This window comes from Periplaneta americana, chromosome 7 (assembly GCF_040183065.1).
Source record: "Periplaneta americana isolate PAMFEO1 chromosome 7, P.americana_PAMFEO1_priV1, whole genome shotgun sequence".
NCBI classification, from domain to species: Eukaryota; Metazoa; Arthropoda; class Insecta; order Blattodea; family Blattidae; genus Periplaneta; species Periplaneta americana.
The window spans coordinates 103,818,111-103,842,888 of record NC_091123.1 but is presented as its reverse complement, the minus strand read 5'-3'; the positions used below and the strand labels follow the sequence as shown (position 1 = coordinate 103,842,888).

General features: G+C 33.8%; 1 protein-coding gene across 16 annotated transcripts in view; it reads right to left on the bottom strand.

Moving 5' to 3' along the window:
• Positions 1 to 24,778, bottom strand: part of LOC138703320 (germ cell nuclear acidic protein-like) — a 300,735-nt gene that overhangs the window by 121,348 nt on the left and 154,609 nt on the right. For all 16 annotated transcript variants that reach the window (XR_011333103.1, XR_011333098.1, XR_011333100.1 and 13 more), the window contains one exon: positions 410 to 534. Coding sequence is in view for 8 of the 16 variants with exons in the window: in XM_069831106.1 (XP_069687207.1) it covers positions 410 to 534 (125 nt within the window). In the remaining 8 variants the exon portion in view is untranslated. The remainder of the gene's footprint in view (positions 1 to 409; positions 535 to 24,778) is intronic.

Here is a 24,778-nt window from a genome sequence, read left to right as displayed (position 1 = left end):
TGGTTCCACAAGGAGGTACAGGTCGCCTTCTACTATGAGCTCGTGAGCCACTCATGTAAGTGACATCAAAGTAATCAAATGTTCGGGGAATTTCTCGCATAATATATTCGGGAAAGTGAATAGTAAATTAAATTCGGGACTGTGTCTTTGGGAAAAGGTAGCTTTGGGAAAACGTCCATTCGGAAATGCAGATTCGGAAAAACTGGTGGAAACGCATTGGTATGTATGTTATCGAAAAAACTTACTTATAAGGTTTGCTATTTCAGTGGTTTCGTGTATTTGCAGCTTTCAGAACATATCCCTTGCAGATGTGAGGAATTATCATATTTATAATTCACATAGCATTATTTTTCCCGAATCTTGTAACCATTATATGTCTACTTAAAGTTAATGCATTCGTCCTACGTACCTTATTATGAAACACTTCATTATTATACAATTTGAAGAGAGTACTACAGAGTTCTTCCTTTTTCTTCTTGAAATTATTTTTGTAGTAAAGTGCTTCAGGGTGACATTGTCCATTAAGTTTTTCACCTGAAAATACATATATTACAGGTATATATATATATATATATATATATAAAATACATGCTAATGTCAACAGCATTTTTAACTCTTAAGCAGTCACGCAGGGTGCTGTTAACACTCCAGTCATGGAGCTGTTAATTACATATTGAGTAAGTCTGTACTTCTGAAACTTTCAGTACCTTTCTTAGAATTGGTATGGCAACAATACCCATAAACACATTTGAAATCACAATTTGCATTCTCGAGATAACGGTTTAAGTGGTGTGAGGTTACACCAACACTCCGCACTCCTATTGTAAATAGTGACAGTGACTAAACTGACCATACTTATGTAACAAATAACAACAATGGATGTTAAGTAGTGACTGTTCACTCAGAAAACTCAAGGAAGTAGTTTGGAAAGAAAGATAAAAAGTAAATTATGATTAGGCGTGAACAGACATTCGAATATTACATGTGAACCAATACTGAAATATTACCATCACTGTACAATAATTATAATATTGTGATAGGTGTTGAAGTATTTCATATAGTTGTATAAATAAAAAAAAGAGTGATATTTTAATTGTTCACTAAAAGTATAGCTCATAAGAACCCATTATATTTTGGGTGTCAGCAACACTCCAAACAACTCCAATGTTACAAAGTCAGTCATGACTGCTTAAGAGTTAAGGACACACTTGAGGTGAAATGTTATCAAATTTTGTTGAAAAAATTCGATTTTTCGTTTTTAAAACATTAAAAAATCATAGACTAAATAGTTCAGAGAACATCTCGACTAATGTTCATGTAAATAGGTCCCTTCAACCAGCTGTTTCGACTGATATTTAATTAAATATTGCACTTTGAACTCTTACACTCAATTTTCTCTATTTGAATTTTTCCTAGATTTTGCATTGCTAACCCTTCTCCAAATTGTGTACTATTATTATGTGGAGTTTTTTTGTAGCTCTTCTTAAAGGTGTGCTTAAGAGCAAGTAACCAATAGAAACATCATTCAATTTTTAATATTTTAAAATTAGGCAGCATCTGAATTTTCTCACTTATTTCTGAAATGCTTTAAAATGTTGCTTGGACCAGATTTTTTTAGAAGGAACAAATCATTAAAAATCACAAATAAAGTGTTTTTCAATTTTATTTATAGTCCGGATCAGCTTACTTAATACCTTAAGGGTGAAACCTAACCATTTTGCCCTCATTACTACATATGCTAGTGGATTATGGTGATTTTCTAGTTTGAAGGTTGAATTTTCTTTTGTCAACTTCATTTCTAATTTCAGTACTGATTAATTAAATTAATTACAAACTGCCCCCATTGAGAGCAAGCCTTACTGAGTCAGTATATCTTCAAAAAATAAATATACATATGTAAATGTACATAATTAAATTTAAGAAAAAAAGAAACAAAGAAAAGGACATGAAAAATTACAATTGCTATTAATGTGGCACCATATCATTTGACAGGATTTTTTTAACACTGTTACCACAATGTCATCCTTCAGAGATGTTGGCAGAGCAAATTACCGTTGAAATTCTTCGAAAAAAGCTGGTATAGTCCCTCGAACACATATGAGCAAGACGAATACTTCAATGTGAATTAAGGAATATTTCAGCTTGAAATAATTGACTGTAGGCTCATAGATCGACTTCTTCTCATGGTGGACCTCGGCTGACTGATGATATCCTATTTCAAAATGTATCGTGGGATCTACAATGATGCCCTGTTTAGTATCAGTATTGTACGCTAAAATATCGACTCATCTCGTTGACCCATTTTCAGCTAGACAGGAGATTTCTTCTTCTACTATCCAGCCCTTATTTCTTAATGCGGCAGCAATTTTGGATTGTATAAGATGATGTCTAAAGTTCCTCAAGAGTAATCCCTGTTCACAGAATTCCAAGAAGTGTGCTAAAGTTTTGATCTCCAGGCAGCCATGCCTGCACCGGGTACCGTCAAGAGATCTGCCGGGAACAGAATGAACACCTGCTAAATTTGTTGTCATTTTCAGGCTAGATATCCATTCACTAGTCGAAACACCTTTTCCCCATCCTGAAAGGTCTTCATATTCACGACCCCACAATTCTTCTCGAAAATTTCGAATTACAGTTTCAGTGAAGTCTTCGGGAAAAGAAAGGCAGAGGGAATCACACGATGATTTGAGTTCAACATCTGTCTCATCATGTTAACATGCGGATTATCTGCTCTGATTAATGATAGACAGATGTTACAATGTTGAAGAAAAGCTACCCACAAAGCACATATTAACTGAAGTCCTTTTAACTTTTTACTACTGTACAGCATACTATTTGAAATATCAGTCGGGAGGAAAAGCATTTCTTTAACAGAGTTTTGAAGGATCTTATCAACGTCTTCCAAAAAACTTCGAGATAATTTATGTAAGAGAGCCATTTGGAGGGGATATATGAGCTTGGGCCAGATATATTGATTAATAATATTAAGTTTTTAACCAGGCCGCAACATAGGCATCAATACTAAAAGTTCAAGATCATGACAAAGAGAAACTATCAATTCTTCGGAATTAAACTGCAGTTCATCATTGAAAGTTAATCCTAAATATTTTGTATCTTCTGGTCCAATGACCTTTATATATGAGTCATGGTGAAGAAACAAATCCTTTTCAAGTAGCTTCCCTTTATGAATATTAATTTATGCCGATTTCTGAACACTGAGCTGTAGGCCAATATTTTGAAGTAAAGACATAACCATCATAACGAGCTCTTGTGCTGCATTCATGGAATTACCAATGACATCTAGATCATCTGTAAAGGCTGATACAGTAACACTGCCTAAATCTGAATTAATTTGGAAACCATATTGGTCAATATGTTTTTCTGTCAGTTCTTTAATAATGATATCAAGGGATAAATTAAAAAGGAAAGGGGACAATGGAGATCATTGAAAAACCCCTCTTTTGAGTTTGATACAATCAGACATTGAACCTGAAGAATGGATGATAGTGAAGTTTCTTTTGGTTAAAGTTTTTATTAATTTGCGAAGGCAAGTCTGTAAAAGCTGCATGTTAAGTGTTTGTTCTAGTTGTTAAAACCCACGATATCAAAAGCTTGAGTTATATCCAACATGACGATATTAAGATCTTTTGTTCTAGTTGTTAAAAACCCACGTTATCAAAGGCTTGAGTTATATCCAACATGACGATATTAAGATCTTTATCTTCTTAGCTTGTCCTAAACAGCCATCAATAAACGTAATATCAATATAAGTACCCGGTTGACTGACGAAAACCTTTTGATTCTCATTCAAAAGGATGAACTGTCTCATTTTTACATCAATAACTCTCTTAATCGTCTAACAACAGAACATAGGGCTATAGAAATCGGTCTCCAGTTGGAAGGATTACATCACTCTCCATTTAATGCCCAGAACATAGGGCTATAGAAATTGGTCTCCAGTTGGAAGGATTACATCACTCTCCATTTAATGCCCGTTGAATATCTTCAGCTGAAATTTGAAACATCTGGTCAAGATCATCTTGCTGCATATTAGCATAGGTCATATTGTAATTATTAAGTAGTAGTTACCCCATTTTTTTTTCCATAGCTTCCTTTAAATTATCTATCAGTATTTTACAAGGATCATCTCTCTTATTATTATTATTATTATTATTATTATTATTATTATTATTCAAAATTGACCGAACACATTTCTTCCATCCATTATAATACTGATACTGCAAAAGATCATAATTGAGGACCGTTTTTGCAAAACTTGCTAACTGAAAATTTGCAAAATTGAGATTTTGGTGGATTCGTTAACATAAAGCATGCCTCTACACGATGTTTTTTTTTTATTTTATTTTAGTGGGTTATTTTACGACGCTTTATCAACAGCTTAGGTTATTTAGCGTCTGAATGAGATGAAGGTGATAATGCCGGTGAAATGAGTCCGGGGTCCAACACCGAAAGTTACCCAGCATTTGCTCATATTGGGTTGAGGGAAAACCCCGGAAAAAAACCTCAACCAGGTAACTTGCCCCGACCGGGAATCGAACCCGGGCCACCTGGTTTCACGACCAGACGCGCTAGCCGTCTACACGATGTTAAAGTTATCTTAGTAAAATTGAATTATTTCTCTTCATTATAGTGTGTCAAAATGTGATGGTTGCACTTATAACCTACTTGTCTCCAGTCAGTTTTTGTCTCTCCTGTAAAATTTAGTTTTTTCAGTTAGCAAGTTTTGCAAAAACGGTTCTCAATTATACTTTCCATATCTCTTCTTTCTATCCCTTTCTGATAGCTTTTGTGGATTAGAGGTTTTAGCATATGTATGTTCATTAGATTTTAAAATCTTTTTATGTTGTCACATCTCACAATAACGGCATGCAGGATGTTTAGGGCCTGGAAGTTTATTTCCGATTTCTTGCAGCACCATTAACTCATTATATAACACTACAACTGGCAGTGATTTTCTGTTATGTTGGCAGCAGTAATAGCCATTGACAGCAGTAAAATTTTATAAAATTCAAATTGTTCTAGATTTCCGAGTCGATTACTGGACACTAGTGAAATTTGAACATACTAATAATTAATTAATATCAATATATAATAGTTATTTTATGTGTTGCGGTTGTTGTTACAATTCAAGATTATAGTCGGATAAGTGTAAATAAATATAACATACGGTGTGATACATGCACTTGGATGATTAATAGAAATGCGATTTCACATTTTAATTGATTTATTTCGTGTTTAGATTTTTATTACAATAATGCCAAAGAGAGAGAATAGCATAGCAGTGATTCCTCGAAAAAAGAAAGTGTGTGCCATTCAGAGTACTCTTCAGGAATCTATAGTTCGTATCTATAATGAACTGAAGAAAGACGATAATGAAAAAGGAATTATGCACACAGAGACAGCAATTATAACTAGAATAGCAAAATTGTTAGGAGTAAGGGGTATTCTTTAGACCAGCGGTTACCAAACTTTTTCAGCCACGGAGCCCTTTTTGAAGCAACAGTTTCTCGTGAAGCCCCAAGAAATGTTTACTTTTTAGTGTTATCTGTCTACGTTCTATGAAGTATATTTCACATGATACACAAACGGAAGTTTGAATAATATTATAATAATAATAATAATAATAATATAATAATAATAATAATAATAATAATAATAATAATAAATAATCCATGGCGCTACAGCCCTTGAAGGTCTAGACCGACCAGTCGGCTGCTGGCCTCAAGTTCACATGCCGAAGCAGAGGTGGACGATCATCCAACCAGAATGGAGGTATCATATGGTTAGCACGATGATCCCCCCAGCTGTTATAGCTGGTATTCGCAACCGGATTTCACTATCATAGCTCCCCAAGTGCATCACGATGCTGGGTGGGCACTGGTCCCATACATGAATATGAATATAAAAATGTTACAATGTTACATGTACACCCGAAGTTAATGTGAAGAATGTGCCTGTTTCTTGCGACAGAGTTCGTCAATGTCCGGTGTCATAGAAGTCAGTTGAAGACGTATATCGTCTTCTGTGTCCAAACAAGTTCGATATTTTGTTTTTGTAGCCGTGTACCTCGAAAATGTCGTTTCACTGAGGTACACAGTACCAAAAGGCAGTGAGAGAAATTTAGCTTTTGAACTTAATATCAAAAGATCCTCCCCTAACTTAGCCCAAAATTTTGGAAATGGTTTGCTTTTAAATTATGCCTGACAGTGGCTGTTGGAAACCATGTCTATAAGGACCTCATATCTGAAGCAGTGAGGGCTGCTGGTTTTGACATCACTGGAAATAGATCTAAAATTCACTCATATTTGTTTAGAATTTATTCCTGAGTGTCCCTTGGAAAGTATGAATTCATATTTTGAAGCAAATTGTCAGGATGTTCTTTCATTATTGCTATGAATGAGACATCCATTGTTATGTTATTTTCTTCTATAAAGTTTGAAGTCAATGAGAAACGTAAGATCCTTATTGTCGACGGTTTCTATGTAGAACGCTATCTTTTTCTTCAGTGCGACAATCTCGTCATCAGCATCGGGTATAGTCTTCCGTTTACCTTGTATGTATGTGCTGAATTCATTTTTGAAAAAGTCTGCCAAGTAACATAATTTGTACAACCATTCCTGATCATTCAAATAATCTGTTAGCAAACTTTTCTGGTAATTCAAAAATGAAGAAACTTCCGTTCGAAGTTCATGTAATCGGGACAATGCTCTACCGCGCGACAACCATCGCACTTCTGTGTGTAATATTACTAACCAATGACTTGTGTATACTACCCATATCTTCACATAGGATTTTGAGTAGCCTACACTGTGAAGGTCGTGCCTTAATAAAGTTGATAATTTTGACGGCATTGTCTAGTACTTGCTTTAATAACGCTGGCATTTTTTCGTTGCGAGGGCGTGTTGGTGTAGTACACAGTGTCTACTTGTGTAGTTTTTAAAACTTTCTTGATCCTTGCAATAGCGCCAGCAACAGGACCTACCATGGTCTTTGCGCTATCTGTGCACACATCAATGCAATTGTCCCACGGTATCGAGTTTTCAATGAAGAAGGAAAAAATTCAGTATCACTTGTAGAGGATGGCAATGGCTGCAGAACAAAATATTTCATGAAAAAACCTGAAAATTCATATCGCACAAACATCATTAACATAGCAAAGACCGTGGATTTGTCAAGTTGTAACAAGAATTTCGTTTAACTCATACGGGAAATCATGATATTTTTACGTCTTTTCATATATTCTGGATTCGATTATGCACAGTGTTATTTGGTAAGGGCACACTGGAAATCAAGTTTGCAGTTTTCTCGTCCACCATGCACTTCACTACCTTCACTAATAGGATTTCATAAGAGTTTCAGCAAGGGTGAGGTTTACCAGCAAGAGCCTGGTCATGACTAACCAAGTACGACGTTTTCAGTGTTTTCTCGTTGTTTGTTTTTACACGAGGTGAAATTCTGTCTGAACTGCATGGAGTTCGTCACTTTTTCTTTCGAAGTAGTCTGCAGTTTTATTTGTGAATTTTTTAATTGAGTAATGCTGTCTAAGTTTGGCAGGGAACATAGAACTATTGAGAAAAACTTTGTTACATATCACCAGGGAAAGGATTTATATGTAAATACATATTTACTTATAAAGCTAATATAATTTATATTTTGCATTATCTTTATGTTTCACAATGTGTAGGGTTGAAAAATCCTACTTTTATTTTCCATATTTTTCCATATTTTAGAGTTTAGTACATATTTTCGTTAATTTCCATATATTTTCCATATTTCATATAAAACAGTCCATATTATATTAGGTTTAACAATAAAACAAAACAAAATTCCATTAACTTTTAAAAATACATTTCAACAATAGAGATTTAAACACATGTTCAGTAATCCCTTTAACATCAGAGTTATTTGAAAATTAGCAGTCCTATCAACAATGGGAAAGTAAGTTACAAAACTGTATTAATTTAATTTAAAATTTTTAACAGACTTCAGTTGTGCAGCTCAACAGTTAAATGCCAGTCAGAGTACACATAGGTTCAGTTTTGTAAATCATACTATAAAGACGGTAAATATGCCAAAAGTACGTCATTCAGTCAATTTAAAATCAAAACTAACAAGTTACATTTCAGAATTTAAAGAAGATGGTTTATCAACTGACAATAAAATATTATTTTGTAATTTGTGTCAGTGTGCAGTATCATCTACACAAAAGTTCCTGGTGCAACAACACATTACAACTAGTAAACATCAGGCCAACAAACAACTAAATTCCAAGCAGAGACAATTGTTTTTAACACAACCAACAACATCGAATGTAAGATCTGAGTTTAACATCGACCTGTGCCGTTCTCTCATCTCTGCTGATATTCCTCTCTACAAACTAAAGAATAAGGTCTTCAGGGAATTCCTTGAAAAATATACTCAACATACAATCCCGGATGAGTCAACACTTAGGAAGACGTATGCTCCATCCATCTACGATGAGACAATACAGAAGATAAGAGATGAAATTAAAGATAGTTCAATTTGGGTTTCCATTGATGAGACTCCCGACAAAGAAGGTAGACTTGTTGGTAATGTAGTTATCGGTTTGTTAAGTGAACAATATTCTGAACGAATTCTTTTACATTGTGATGTTCTAGAAAAGTGCTATAACAAAACTATAGTTAAACTGTTCAACGAAGCTATGGGTATCCTGTGGCCAAAGGGTATTATGTACGATAATGTGTTATTCTTTATTAGCGATGCTGCCCCTTATATGGTCAAAGCTGGACAAGCATTATCTGTTGTATATCCTAAATTGACTCATTTTACTTGTGTGGCGCATGCATTTCATCGTGTGGCAGAAGTGGTCAGAGACAATTTCCCTAAAGTAGATTTGTTGATTTCATCAGTGAAAAAAGTATTTCTCAAAGCTCCCAGTAGAGTTAACGTGTTGAAAGAAATGTACCCTGAAATTCCATTGCCACCAAAGCCAATTTTAACTAGATGGGGTACATGGCTAGAAGCAGTTGAATATTATGCCGAACATATAGACTCTATTAACAATGTTCTCCTTGCATTGGACTCTGAAGATGCAGTCTCAATTGATACTGCGAAAACAGTTACCTGTGACATAAGTGTGAAGAATGACTTAGCTCACATTCAGCATACATTTTCATGCATCATAAAAACGCTCAAAAGTCTCCAAAATAGGCACCTTTCACTATCTGAAAGTTTTGAAATTATAAATAGTACTGTGGAACAACTGAATCGTGGTAGAGGTAAAGTTGCAGATGCAGTAAGAGCTAAGGTGGACACTGTACTTTCAAAAAACCCTGGATATGAAGAACTACAAAAGGTTGTTGCTGTGATGAGTGGTGAATCAACAGTGAAGATTAACTTGGACTTATCCCCAGCAGACATTGTGAAATTGAATTATGTACCAGTTACTTCTTGTGACGTCGAACGCTCTTTTAGTCAGTATAAATCTATCCTCAGAGACAATAGAAGAAGATTCACTTTTCAGCACTTGAAAGAAATGTTTGTAACCTATTGTTATGGTAACAGACAATAAAAATTGTGTTTTGTTGAAACTACATTGGAAGATAAGGTACGTCCATTATATTTTTTGTTTAGTTTGATTAAAATGTACCAATATTTAACGTACATAGTCATTTTTTTATAATTTTAAGTCCATATTTAATTCCATATTTTGGTAAAAATCCATATTTAATTCCATATTTTGGTAAAAATAACTACATATATATTTACATATTTCATATATTTTTAGTCCATATAAATCCGTTCCCTGCATATCACACACTGTGGATGTTCATCAGCAAACTCAGTGAATCCCATGTCCAAATATAAATCACAATATTTTCGTTTGTTACTTTCAATATCTCTACACTAGGCATCGTAGACTCTGAGACAGGATCATGTTGAACATATTCCGAACTCAATTCCCAGGAATTCGCACTATCTTCTTTGAAAGTAAGGTTATAGCTGTTGTTATCTCCCTTTGACTAAGCACTGGTTGATGGCTAATGACTCTTAGGTCTTAGGGAGCCCGTTTTAAGCCACAGTTCCGGTTCAACGAAAGTTTAGCTAACACATCTGCTATCAAATTAGCATGCAGGTATACAGTATATATATTTTTGAGGTAATGTAACAGTCAATAGATTGTAGATTCCACGTACCACGAATAACAAATGCTGCCTGCCCAGTATATATATATATATATATATATATATATAAAAAATAAATTTCGAGAATCACTGAGTACTTGGCAAGCAAGAAAGATCGAGATAGTTCCAGTGACGAGTAGATCTAATATTAATGCTTCCATGTAGCAATAAGAACGCAAACTACTTTCTCAGAAAGTATTTTTCGCTTGAAGGAATTAGTTTCCCTTTTCCCGCTAGAGACTAGATGGAAGCAGCAATTTTTCTCATCTTCATAACTTCCGCAGATGGAGCCCCAGAGAATCATTCGCGGAGCCCTAAGGGCTCCGCGGAGCACACTTTGGGAACTGCTGCTTTAGACCATTTCCCACTACTGCAGTTATGCCGTTTTTGCACACAATTGTATATAATCAATCGTCAACATAAGAAACAACTCGTCAAAAGTAATGCTAATATATAATAACTAAGCTGCGGATTTTGCATATTTGCATGTTCTTTTCCTTAAACTTGACGATATGCAGACAAAACAGAAACATCTTTCTCGTTGTTTGGAATTAGTATGAAGAATTTTATCGTCCATATTTGAGCATATATGTAACGTTATGGCATGTATTTGCATATTTATACTAACTGAATACAGAAATAACAAACATTTTATTCTGTAAAAATATAAACTGCGAGAAAACAATACTCTCTTTCCCCATCTCACCCGACAATGTCTACTTCATTAGCACAGAATACATTGTTAAGCAGCAGGTCGCGCACTCGTTTTTGTTTCGCCCCTTTAAAAATATCGCGGGCTGACAGTATTCTCTTTCAACAATAGAATGAATTAGTTTATATTTTAACAGCAAAATTCAAACTGACTGCCAACGTTCCATGCATTTACTCGGTTCGTATGTTTCATGGTGGTTTGTTGCAATATTCGTTATGCCTAAAGACAAAAGTTCAAGTAGTACCCTTCTGAAAAGCGGGATTGATGGAGAGAAAACTTTAATACCTGACGGAAAACGTATATTTTGTCAATTTTGTTAGAAGAAAGTAAGCTTTTGCACTTTTTAAAAATACTTATCTGGGCAGAACACTATGAATGAATGAATGAATAAATGAATGAATGAGAGTACTTCTGATTTATATTACATTGAATGTGCAAAAGTGTTGATGTATCAGTCGGATGAATGAATGAATGAATGAATGAATTAATTAATTAATTAATGTGAGTATTTCTCGTTTATATTACATTTAATGTGCAAACGTGTTGATATATCAAAGTTAATCTACATAGTATTCAGATTTTTATAATAATTTAGTACAAATATTATCTCCAACAAAGATACTTTGTATATTGAGAATGAAGACAGACAGACTGACAGATAAATTTAGATTTATTCGTTGCATAATATTCTTACATTTGCTTTATAGCATAGAATAAAGAACATGTCCATTCTTACGCTTAGGGCCTAACTATAAAAATACAAATATTAAACATGTACAGAATTAATACCTTAATAACAGTAACATATTATACAATTTAATATGTTTACCATTTAATAATATTAAAATATTTACACAGTACCGTACTGTGAAATGTCGAGAATTCATCTACAGCAGGCATGCCAAAACCCTGCACATTGTGCAGTAGTCTCTGTGCGATGTGCACTCTATTCCCCTACCTGGAGGGAGTGAATCGTCTTGGAGGGGAATGTGACAGGGCTATACAGAAATGCAACAGCATATCAGCTTTTGTTTCAGTAACACAGTTTCAGTACAGGCACTGATTTGGTTGTGTCTGTGAATGAGTAATGATAAATAAAGTGAGGAGTTCACAGATAACGAAGAAGAGAAATTACGAATCATATAACATATTTGCTATAATGTTTTCCTCAGCCAACAATAATTATTTTAAAATGAAAGGCTTTCATCAGCCCAGGTCGAGGTAATAATGTTGTGACAGTTTATATCAGATTAGTAAAGTTCTCAAAATATGATATTGCCAGTGCTTATTTCTTAATCAATACTCTCACGGCAAAACGAACTTGACAATGGCGTTGTTTTGGAGTCTGTACTAACACAGCCATCAAAGATTAGACGACTTACATTTCATAAGCTGGTAAGTGATGAGAATATAGTGAGGAATACATGTAAGGCTCTTGAGGTTGTAAGGAGTGAAGAAAGCAACTATTTGCAAAGCGGAAAAATTTTCTGGAAAAATATATAATAGCAAATTTTCCATCTCACGTCACTATATTATGCTAATATACTTACATTAATAAATCTTCAACAACACACCACAAGAACACATTAAAGAAACCACACCACAGACATCGTCACAAAACAAAACTACTTCATATACAATAACAAATATTACACACAAATCGAAGGCCTACCAATGGGATCACTCATTTCCAGCATACTATCAGAAATATTCTTACACCACATAGAACATACATACTAAACAAAGACAACAACAAACATGCAGACAACATCATATATTGGCACAGATACATAGGTGACATACTAATACTATACAAAGGAAACAAAAGACAGATCCAAAACCTACATCAACATGTAAACAAAATACACCCAAAGCTACACTACACATTAGAAATTGAAAACAACAAATCCATAAATTTTCTAGACATCACAATAACAAAAGTAGACAACAAACACACATTCAAAGTATACAGAAAACCCACAACACCAACAACACACATACACAACACATCCAACCACCCCACACAACACAAACAAGCTGCATTCTGAATAATGGTACACAGACTACTCAACATACCAACAGGATTACAACGAAGGGCTAAACACAATCACAATTTAGGATATTCCCTATTATTATTATTATTATTATTATTATTATTATTATTATTAATTATTGTTAGTATTAATTATTGGTATTATTAACTGTATTTTTAATTAATAAGCTTATTATTGTCATTATTGAATGTAATTAGTTACCACTGCCACCGGGTATATACCCATTGCAGTGTGGATAAATTAATACATACATACAATCAAATACATAGCACAAGAAAACGGATACAACCCTAACATAATAGACAACATAATACATAAGACAAAACACAATCATAAAAAACATAAGAATACAACACAAATACAAAAACACAACAAAAAAAATACATCACACTAACATACGAAAACAAAAACACACACAAAATTGCAACCTCATTCAAGAAATTAAATTACAACATCGCATACAGAACAAATAACACTCTACAAAAACATCTCAACACACAAACAACACAAACAAATACAACCACAAAGGCGTATAAAAACTCAAATGTAACACCTGCAACAACTTCTACATAGTACAGACAGGCAGATCATTTCAAACACGTTACAAAGAACACATCACAGCCATAACAAAATTACAAAACACCTCCACATGTGCAGAACGCAACACAAAATGCTAACCATACCCACAGAGACATTGACACACACACATGAAAATACTACACATCCAACCAAAAAGCCAGAAACTAAACACACTAGAACAATATGAAATATACAGACACACAAAAACACACCCCAACGAAATTCTCAACACACAACTCAATTTCAAAACACACACACTCTTTGACTCTACACTATACCACACGGACGCACCCTCACAGTTAACAGAACAAGAGGCGCCAAGACCAACAACGACCAGTTCTGAAGATGACCCATAAATAGGTCGAAACACGTAAACAAGGTACGTTAGAATTTAACACAAGAAAGTCTTATCATAAATATTCCGAAGTGATACAGTGTTAAAAGTTGTGTAATCAAGATGTGTAAAATCTTTAAACCTGACATAAGTAGAATATCATCGCTTCACAGCTTGTGAACTACATTTTTAATTTCTTTCAGTAATGCTCCCAACTTGTCAATACTTGCTCTCGATGTTTTGCAAATAAACTATATGTTAATTTAAATTCTAAGCTTAATTTATATCATTTATTAATATTAATGTTAATTTATACTGGCATTCAGCAAGGAAATTATTTCAGTGTAAAAACTTCACAATGTCCTACTGCATGTAATTAATTGGGAATATATTTTCTTCAACATTTGTGTACCAATGATCCCAATAAATAATAATGCTTGACGAACAATGAAAGAATAGGGTCTATTACTTTAAAATAATTAGTACCTATTACGTAAAATGAAATACTTGTTCGTTTTTTGTTGTTTCGAAATTATTGCAATATCCTTTTCCTTCAAATACTATATAAAAATCGTATTAATAAATTATGCTTTACAAACCACTATTTTGTGAAGTGTAACTGAGTAACCCTAAAGTTTCTTGCATTACAATTGTTAAATATAGACACTGATAATAACTGTGTTTTTTTCCTTCTGCTAAATGTGTTTATAATGTCCGAATGTCTATTTAATCCAACCCTAGAAGCACAGAATAGATTATTATACACCCCTCCAGCTAAGAACTGGTAAGAGCAACCCTTGAATGAAGCAGTATGCACAGGCCGGCGATCCGCACACATAACTGCACATTTAGAGTCTGATTTCTGGCATGCCTGATCTACAGAATAGAAAGTGTGAGCTATTAAGTAATTTTTTAGTTTTACCGATACCTTAAATAATGCAGGATTTTGGTTATGATTCCTATTTGAAAATCATTCTTTCTGCAGATATTTATACTATGTACAGCTGAATTATTTGGAAAATTCTCTTTATTACATAGGATGACATTTATTAAAGAGTATATGAGTCATTCCACGTCAAATCGCACAGCATTAAAACACGACCTTCTCGGAAATGGTCGAATTTGTTTTCATGAATTCCAGACATCAAATAAGGAGACCCATATTGTTTCATTTTCACAATTATTAATTATTTGTGTAGTTATGACTATTTGAACTTACGCAAATTAAGCGCGCACTGTTACATAAACTCACTTGGAACTCTGTGTCTACATATAATTGAGATTTGCGGTTTGGCGCATTTGAAAGACTAAATACAACACTTTTTATTACTTTAGGCATATCACAAATAAATTTAAAACTTGGCCTATTTTTTTAATTATTTCTTTTTCAAAGCGAAATTACTCTATTAAATAGCCAAGTTAAAAATCTTAAAAAAAAAAAAAACAAAAAAAAAAAAATACAGACTTGTTCGCTGATGTATTATCTGTAAACTACTGCATTTATAAATATGGGATCGGCACCCATACATTTGTAACAATTTATTTTCCGGAGGCATGCACGCGCTCGCGATGCCCAGCTAATGAACTGCTTGCAGCCATAGGCTAGAAGGCTGCCCGGGGAAACTTTCACGAAATCCCCCGTTACATCTGATGTCACCATACTAATCATCAAATGATTAATACCTTAAGGAACAGTAAATATCTTATCTAAAATGATTTTATTATTGTCAGCTCAGCTAAGAGGGGAAGCCCTTCACAGTGATGTATGTTTATACTGTAGTATAGCCAGGTGTTTGATGATAGCAAGGCTGGGTAAGGCAGTAAACTTTATGGCAGTAAACAGATGGCAGGAGACAAAATATAGAAGAGAAAAATAATCAGTTTGGGTTTGAATTTCACGCAGTGACGTGACTTCTATACATCATGAGTGATGGTAAAGATCGCGTAATATATAACAAGCGTTTAAATCCATTTACCTTCCTAATCACGCTTTTAAAAAGAAAAGTACACGAAGTGCGTAAGTCGCGACATATTGATAAAGCTCAATTTAAAGGAGTCTTTGAATGTGCAAATATGTGATTCGTTTCGTAAAAATCAATCAATTTCCGGATAGGTCAGGTGAAATTATATGTGAAGCCAGTAATTCTTGTGATATTAATAAACATGAATCTAATGAATGTGCGGACAGAGAAAGTGATTATCTCAGTTCTTCTTCTAGCAGTTCTATGGATACAGTGCTAGAAATCACTAATATTGAGGAATTAAACAAGAGTTTGATGTCAATAGAATCCCCTATCAAGAAAAGAAAGCTACAACAAAAACAATACCCCCGTGAAAAGTTTCAAAAAGTAAAAGGCTCCCAAGCATGTAAAGTTTTTCATGGAGAAGATGCATAGTCATCCCTTCAAAAGTCAGCTATATTTCATTTTTGGCGGAATGCAAAGAAATGTAGAACCTGAAAATGACATAGTTATTGCAGACTTTTCTGAAAATTATTCATTTGTAATACAAGATTCAATACAAGGTGTGCATTGGAACATATGCCAAGCCACAATACAATACAATTTTAATTTTACTTCCTACTTTATTTTATAGGCCTATTAATATTATATCTGAACTGCGACCGAACACGAGCGCTGCTCATCCGGTTTCAAATTCTGTTAATACTACTGTAACTCCTTTTTTATATTGATTGTATTATTTTATTTCTATTTTTCTTTTTTGTAATTATATTCTTTATTCTGTATATTTAAATAAATAAATAAATCCTTTTGTAGTATATTTCAAAGGAGATACAGAAATTCGTTACAAAAGTACTGTCATCTCAGAAACCATGAAACATGACACCGATCCCTTTCACTTTTTTCAATCCGAAGCAATAAATTTCTTAAAGCAAGAATTCAACGATATGAAAAAAATCATCTACTTTTCCAATGGATCAAGTTCACAAAAAAAAAAAAAAAAAAAAAAAAAAAAAAAAAAAAAAAAAAAATTAAAAATTATTGCTTATATGAAGATGATTATGGAATTAGTGCTGAATGACACTTCTTTGCAATGTCGCATGGTAAAGGTTCACGTGTTGGCATTGGAGATACTGTTAAAAAACTTCCTACGAGAGTTAGCCTATACAAGATCCTTAAAAAAAAAAAAAAAAAAAAAAAAAAAAAAAAAAAAAAAAAAACTGTTTGATTCGTCACAAAAAACATTTATAACGTGTCATTTATATTTTGTCCATTGAATAAGCACAAAAACCACACTGAAAATTTGCAGGCCAGATACCACAATCTAAAACCAATAACTGGTACATTAAAATTACATTCTTTCATTCCGTTGTCAAAAACTGAAGATTTAGTAAAACAATTTTCTTTCAAGAAAGAAGGTAGGCGAATGAAAATTTAAAGTGTGACTGAAAAGAAACATTTAAAAAGCATAATGTACAATTATTTGAAGATATCATAATAAGTAAATTAGCAGTGTTTCCTCGAGTGACTTGATCCGTACTGGGTGCAATGTTGCAATGTTCAGTGAATCATCCAGTGCCGATAAACCTCCCAGCGCGCTTTAACGCTTCTCGTCCACTGCTGCTTCGCTGACCACTACACATTCTGTCATAAGTAATTAAATTTCCATTAAACAATTGGAGATCCCATTCTGATTTTTTCTGGAATTATTAAGAATACTTCAGTGCATCTAGTAGGCATTTTTTTAGATTTTTAATAGGGCTATTTCACATTGATATATAAGTTTTAAAAATTGAATTATAAAAAAATATTTGTAATAATTATATTAAAATTAGTTAGTAAATATTTAATAAAAGACAGTACTTTAAGCTTTTAAATGCATTTTTTTTTTTTTTTTAATTTTAATATCAATATCGTCAGAAATATGACTCTTTAAATGTTGCACAATGTTGCATTGTGCAACATTTTTAACGAATTTTAACATGTAATATTTTAAAAACATGTGGACTTAGGAGGAAATAAAAATACACTTGTTGGTTTATTAGACCCATAGAGTTGGTAAAAAAAATATAAACGCAATCAGAAATATGAAGGTCAAAATTTGTATAATTTTGTGCGATTTGAAGTGGAATGACTCATATGTACTAATTTGTTAAGGAGGTCATTCCACATCAAATCAACAAGGCGTTCAACCCAACCGACTCAGATTTCTTTCAAAATTTGAGGGTTTGTTTTACCCGTCGCTCTAACTAAAACTGCCGAGTTTCATATGTCCTGTGCTTTTCGTTTTCTGTCAGTGGCATTCCAAACATGAAGAAAAATCATATTTTTGTAAGCACGCCGCTTCAATTAAAATGATATATCTCAACAACGTCTCCAGATAAATTTACAAAAATTGAGTGACACATTCTTAATATGTGATAGTTTTTATTGCTTATATTGTTTTCTGCATATATTCAATTACACTAAAAAAACATGGTGAAACAATTTTCATATATTCATATTTAAAAATGCGGGGGGTTCTATTTTAAGCAAAAAAATATATAGTACGCCTCAATTAGTGATATAATGAACTGATAAGTTTCAACTTGGAATCATCATAGGTTACAAAGATAAAAATTGTTATGTCACTACAAATGTAAGCTAACCGTATAAGTCGCTTGTTAGTATGTCCCACACGTTCGTTGTATTTAATTATATTTGATCATATTCTTGAATGTCCCTATGTAATTTAACATGTAGTACATAATTCGAATTTTTTTAATTATTACCTCAAATAAATTATTGTCACATGGATTTAGTTAAACCAGAAGTTCTGTAAGAAATGCTTACCTTTCATTGCTGAGATGAAATAGCCTGATCATCTTTCCACACAGAATGCTCTGTTGTTTCAGCTGCATTTTAAAACTGCTTAGCAAGTATAATACCCATCCTAAACAGCAGGACTGTATGAAACTTGTGTTCCAGGCACTGCGGTGGATTTTGAAAATCAAAGAGCACGCATTTTTTACTCTTAAGTATAGCTTTTTTCAGTCACATAAATGGTATTAATGTTTGGGAGATGATCCCTTGTCCAGTCGTACAATTCCCTAGGTGTAGTTATTTGTTTATCGGATGGTCTCTGCAAACTAGCACGAGCCGCAAACCTTTTAAGTGTCCTACGTACAACGTCGCATGCTCTTTTGCCATGCGATATGCAAAAATATGCAATTCTGCTGGAAATCCAAAATCTTCTTCATGTAATGTGAGGTTCAGGAATTTTTTTTTCTATTTTTATACTGAGCAGAGAATCCATCAGAGAAATACATAATTTTTGTGGTGAATTACAGATGTTTGTTTTAATGACTCCATTAGATATTTTTGAAACAGATGTACAGCTGTAGTGTCATGTTTCGGGCAGTGTGAAATTATTACCAGATTTTTAATAGAGACTGTATCAGATGACGATTCGTTATAATATATTACAAAAGTATAAGTCGCATAACACAACGAGCTGGCATGGCACATGATTTCATATCACGTAGAAACATACTTTGTTCAGATGATATAAATGAGTGAGTCAGTAAATCACCAAGTTTCTCCAAGAGACAGTAGAAAAATTTGTCTTTGGGTTTCATTATGGTCTCAAGCGTTGATTGGTAAGTTGTCATCCACTGCTTGTAGGTCACTGATTCACTGAAGTTTTATTCGAAACATTTCTCTAAACCCTATCTTATTTTGAATGGTTCAGGACATTCTGTACATTTCCTGAACAAGCAATTTATATGAGGAGGGTTGCACACCATAGTAGCCAAGAAATGTTGATAAGTTGGAAGGTATAAAGAAAAATTTTCTAGAAATCCATGTAGACCTGAAACTTTAATAAATTGCTTCCGGCATGAGTTTTACATTCTGATGAGGACACAAACACAGACAGTATAGTCCCACTAACTCCAGCTAGAATACAATTTCTTGGTCTAAGAGCTAAAAATTTGGAGAATATTACCTTCATTTCAGGGTTAGAATGTTTAAACGCTGCATATAATTCATTTCTGCTCATGTGATTTACTCCCTGATTCTTTAATCAAAACAAATATTTCTTACCAGGCATCATTCTGCTAATCTCGTCAGAACAACAGAATTCAACTTTACCAGCAACAGCCGCGGGCAAGGGTTTTCCAGGTTTCGGATTTGGTGAACACAAAATTCCCGTTTCCGTTGCCAGGACTTTGGTTTTCCGAATTATGTATTCGGAAGCTAAAAGAAACTTTTTCTTATATATTATTTACGCTCCAGCGTTTAGGTAGTAGTGTTAAAATGGTGATTTTCTCACCTTTACCTGAATTTTGAAAATTTTCCTGTAACTGAGACAAAATTTCAGAATCAGGACTTGATGAAGGTCCTGGTTCCTCGGCATCTTTAATATCGAAGACTTTATCTTTTAAGACTTTTTCAATATTTTCAAATTTCTGTCTCTTATATTTCTCTTGTTGTAGCCTTTTTTGTTTAATAAGGAACACACCTTGGTCAAAAAGACTTGTATTTAATGAACTTACATTTGCTGTAGAATCGACGTATTCTTCATTTCTAGAGTCATTCTAAGGATTCTGTGTAATAGCATCATATTATATTTTTTTTATTTCTTTGCGACACATAGCGCACACCTTTTGTTCCTGTTTTAAATCAGAAAATACATTAAGCATCCACGATATAACACTTCTTAAATTTTTCCTCTAATTACAATTTCTCGAAGGGATTGCAGCAAACATATAACTTAAAACGCGACTCCATTACATCGCACAAAACTACCGCATACTACAAAAACTAACGAAACTGCACTTGAAATAGGTCGCACGTTTTGTATAAATTGAAGACTGTATAAATATATATATATCTCATGACGGCCTGACAGATCGACGACGCAGATAATGAGACAAGTACGAACTCGCATGCATGCAGTGTTGGTGTAAGATGGGTTTAAGTGCTACAAACCAAGACATTGATATATTTTTTTACTCATATTCCTGAAACGTTTCCAAAATGAAACTTACACCAAGGAGAGAATACTCTTACCTCTATAACATATATTTTTCGCGAAATAATTTGTGCCCCGCATTTTTAGATATTCAATGTTAAAATGTGATTCACGTGACCATTCAATAAAGAATTCGATACTTCGATGCAAACCTATTTTTATTGAAAAGTATGATTCGTTAGCTTTAAAATAAGCCCAAGTTTAAGATTCTACCTCAATTAGAAGAGAAGTTATGAATTTTTTTTGTTGACATAGTATGCAATATTTTTACATTTTTTTCTCATATTGACAGAATTGCTGTATGGATATCGTGCATTATTGAGGACTAAAATTTTACATAATTAATTAACTTAAGGTTATTTACCATCCCACCAAATTTAATGAAAATCTGAGGTGGTTCGGGTTGAAAAGTCCACTTTTTTGTGTTGATTTGACATGGAATGGCCCAAGGTCAGAATCTCTAATTTTTTTTTTTTTTGGTTAAATAATCTACACGATTCTCTAGCCTTTGCTCCAACTATTATTCTAATTGCTCTCTTTTGTAATAAGAATATATTTTTACTATCTACAGAATTTCCACAAAATATTATTCTGTAAGATATAATGGAATGAAAATAGACAAAAATATGTCTTTATGATACTTCTGTTTAGAAATTGTTGTAAGGCCTTATTGTGAAGCATGCTGAACTAAGTTTGGGGGTTATTTCTTTAACATGATTTTTCCATTTTAATGTATTATTAATATACAAACCAAGAAATTTGGTTGTTGATGTTTCTAGTAGGGGTATATTGTTGATAGTTGTGTCTAATGTTTCAGGGATTAAATTTGAAGTGGTTTTAAATTTAATTATGTTAGTTTTATTAATGTTTAATGCTAGTTTATTGGTTGTAAAACAATAATAAATTTTAAGGAGAACTGTTTCTGTTTTATATTTGATTATGGCAAAGTTGTCTGTAATTGTGATACGGTACTTGTGTCATCTGCAAATAGTATAGAATAACCTTCCTTTCATTATGGGGCTAAGGTCATTTATAAAAATTATAAAAAGAAGAAGACCTAATATAGATCCTTTCAGGATCCCTGTATGAACATTTCACCATGTTAAAGTAGATTTAAAGGAGTTGCTGAATGCCTTGAATTCAACTTTTTGCTTTCTGTTTAGGAGATATGACTCAAACCACTGATATGCTATGCCTTTAATACCATAGTATTCTAATTTTTGTAGTAGAATTTTATGATTAATAGAAACAAAAGCTTTGGAGAGATCACAGAATATCTCTTCTACTTGTAATTTTTTATTAATTGTTTCTAGAATTTTATCAGTTAAATTAAAGGTTGCTTGCTCAGTTGATTTATTCTTTCTGAATCCAAATTGTTCTGGAATGAGAATGTTGTACCTATCAAGATGATGATATACTCTCTTATATATAACTTTTTCGAAAACCTTTGAGAAGACTAGTAGAAGGGATATGGGCCTGTAATTTTTGGGCGAGATTTTATCCCTCTTTTTGAATAAAGGAATAACAACTGAATACAGTGAAACCTCTCATTTACGGACATCAAAGGGACATAATCTGTCCGCATCTGGGAGGTGTCCTTTATTGGGAGGGAGGCTCCCCAATCTAACATTAAGTTTATAATATGCATTATGTATCCCTTCACGCTTTAAATGAAATGTATCACTGTAGTTTAATTCCAAATACAATCTACTGTACTACAGTAAATTCTTTGCAACTTTGAACTGCAGTAGATACGACCGAAAAAGGAAAATACAATACTGTGCCACGCAATTTTATTCTAGTGCTACAGTTATGCAGTACTGTAATTTACAGTTTTCAAATTAACCTTTACGTTCAGATGCCATGTCTCTCGAAACACTACAAATGATTGAAGTGAAGAGAATAATCCTACTAATAAATAAAATTTCACAATCGCGGAAACCTTGGACCCATCAGACTTGTTAAATTTTATGACATTCTTTATCCACCCGCCTCCAGCTAACAAGGGGTAGCCGCTGGGCTAGTGGTAGCCTACGAGACCCTTATAGTCTTCTTTCATGTTAAGGAATTTCTGTACCGTTCTCAAACTAAATTTTCCATTTTTGTAACACATTAGGTTTTGAAATCCAAGTTCTGTCCGCAGTCTGGAGGTAAAGCAAGCTTTAGGACTGTGAAACAGCTGTCCGTGTCTGTGTCTGAGTGTGTCCGTAAACGAGAGTTAAATTTATCATTATTTCTATATTAATTCAGTTGGGACATAAAAATCTGTCCGTATATAAGGAGTGTCTGTATCTTGGGGGTGTCTGTAAGGAGAAGTTTCACTGTATTTCAGTTGGTCTGGAAATACACCATTAAACATTGAAAAGGTACATAAATAAGATAGAGGCTTGGCTATTCGCGGGTTCAGAATGACAAGGTTCTATCTGACATTTTTAGCAAAATTGAGATTTATGTTGTACTGAATTCTGCTACTTTACAGCTATCTACCATATAAATTATATGTTGATATCTCAACTATTGTTCGTGATAAAGTTAGTCTGAAAAGGTTCTAATTACGCACAGAGTTCTTTCATGAGAATGACAAGGCTCTATTTGCATGTTTCTTCTTGAATCAGGTAAACCAACACAATCAACATTATGCTTTTAAAATAATATTTCATGGTGAAGTATGAAATTTATCATTCAGGACCATTAATCAATTTTGATTGTTATGTGATGGTATTTGGATAACTGCACACTAGACACACTAGACGTACTTTGAAATCACAATATTGTTGCAAGAATAATTTCACTGATAATGGTAGCACTGGTACATTTCTTCTGCTGTGTTACGTTACCTGCTGCTCATTTGTCATTGTTTATTAACATACCAGGCCGTTTCTTTGCGGCATGTATATGTTACTTAATCATTTTCTCGTCGTAATAATAATATGTCAAGAGGTAAGAGAATGGTAGAAATGGTGTTATGAACCATTGCAATAATTCAAATTCAGATCATGATTATGTACCAGAATACAAAAATTTATCAAGCAACAATGAAGATATTCCAGAGCATTTTCCTGTAGGCATGAAATTCCAAAAGAGAAGGTAAGTAAGCTTCCAGCAATTACACAGTACCCTAGATCATATACCCAGATTGCTCAGCCTTATAGGCTCTGACGGTAACGACTTTTGTCAGGTTTACTATGCTGCCATCTAAGGAGTCACGTCATAACTTCCATTTGAATTGCATTAGTGACTGTACTGTCACCTCGTGTTCGTTTACAGTGGACAGGTGGAGATCTTGGTGGTTCTCTTCAAAGTGCTACAGATTTTAACGTAAGGATTAGCAATTTGTTATATGTGATCTCAGACAGTACCTAATTCAGCAGATATATTAATTCTTAATTTTCATCTTGGTTATCAACAGAAAAGAATGATGCTAATTTTACTCTGTGTTAAGGTTATGAGAGTCATCATGGCTAGATGTGTAAATGCAGGGTCTTTCAAAAAGAATGTACCAATTTCATTAAGCTGTATTTCCCGAACAGACAGTAGTACAAGACTGCAACCAGACACATGCAGCAGTTTTGTTCCCTTTCCTACAAGTGTTCAATATGACCACCACCCGCAGCACGGAAAGCATCAATGCAGTAGGCGAATTTCTCCCAAATGCAGCACATCACGATCCACTGAGTTGATCACATGTGTTAGCCACTCTTTAAGGTCATCCACGGTAGTGGGTAGTGGTGGAACATAAACAATGTCCTTGATGTATCCCCACAGGAAGAAGTCGCAAGGAGTGAGGTCTGGGGATCTTGGAGGCCATGCGAGAGAGCACGATCCTGAGCACTCCTGTGACCAATCCACCGTTAAGGCAATGTTCCATTAGAAAATGCTCGCACTGGCATGCTCCAATGGGGTGGTGCTCCATCTTGCTGGAAAACGAAGTCACATG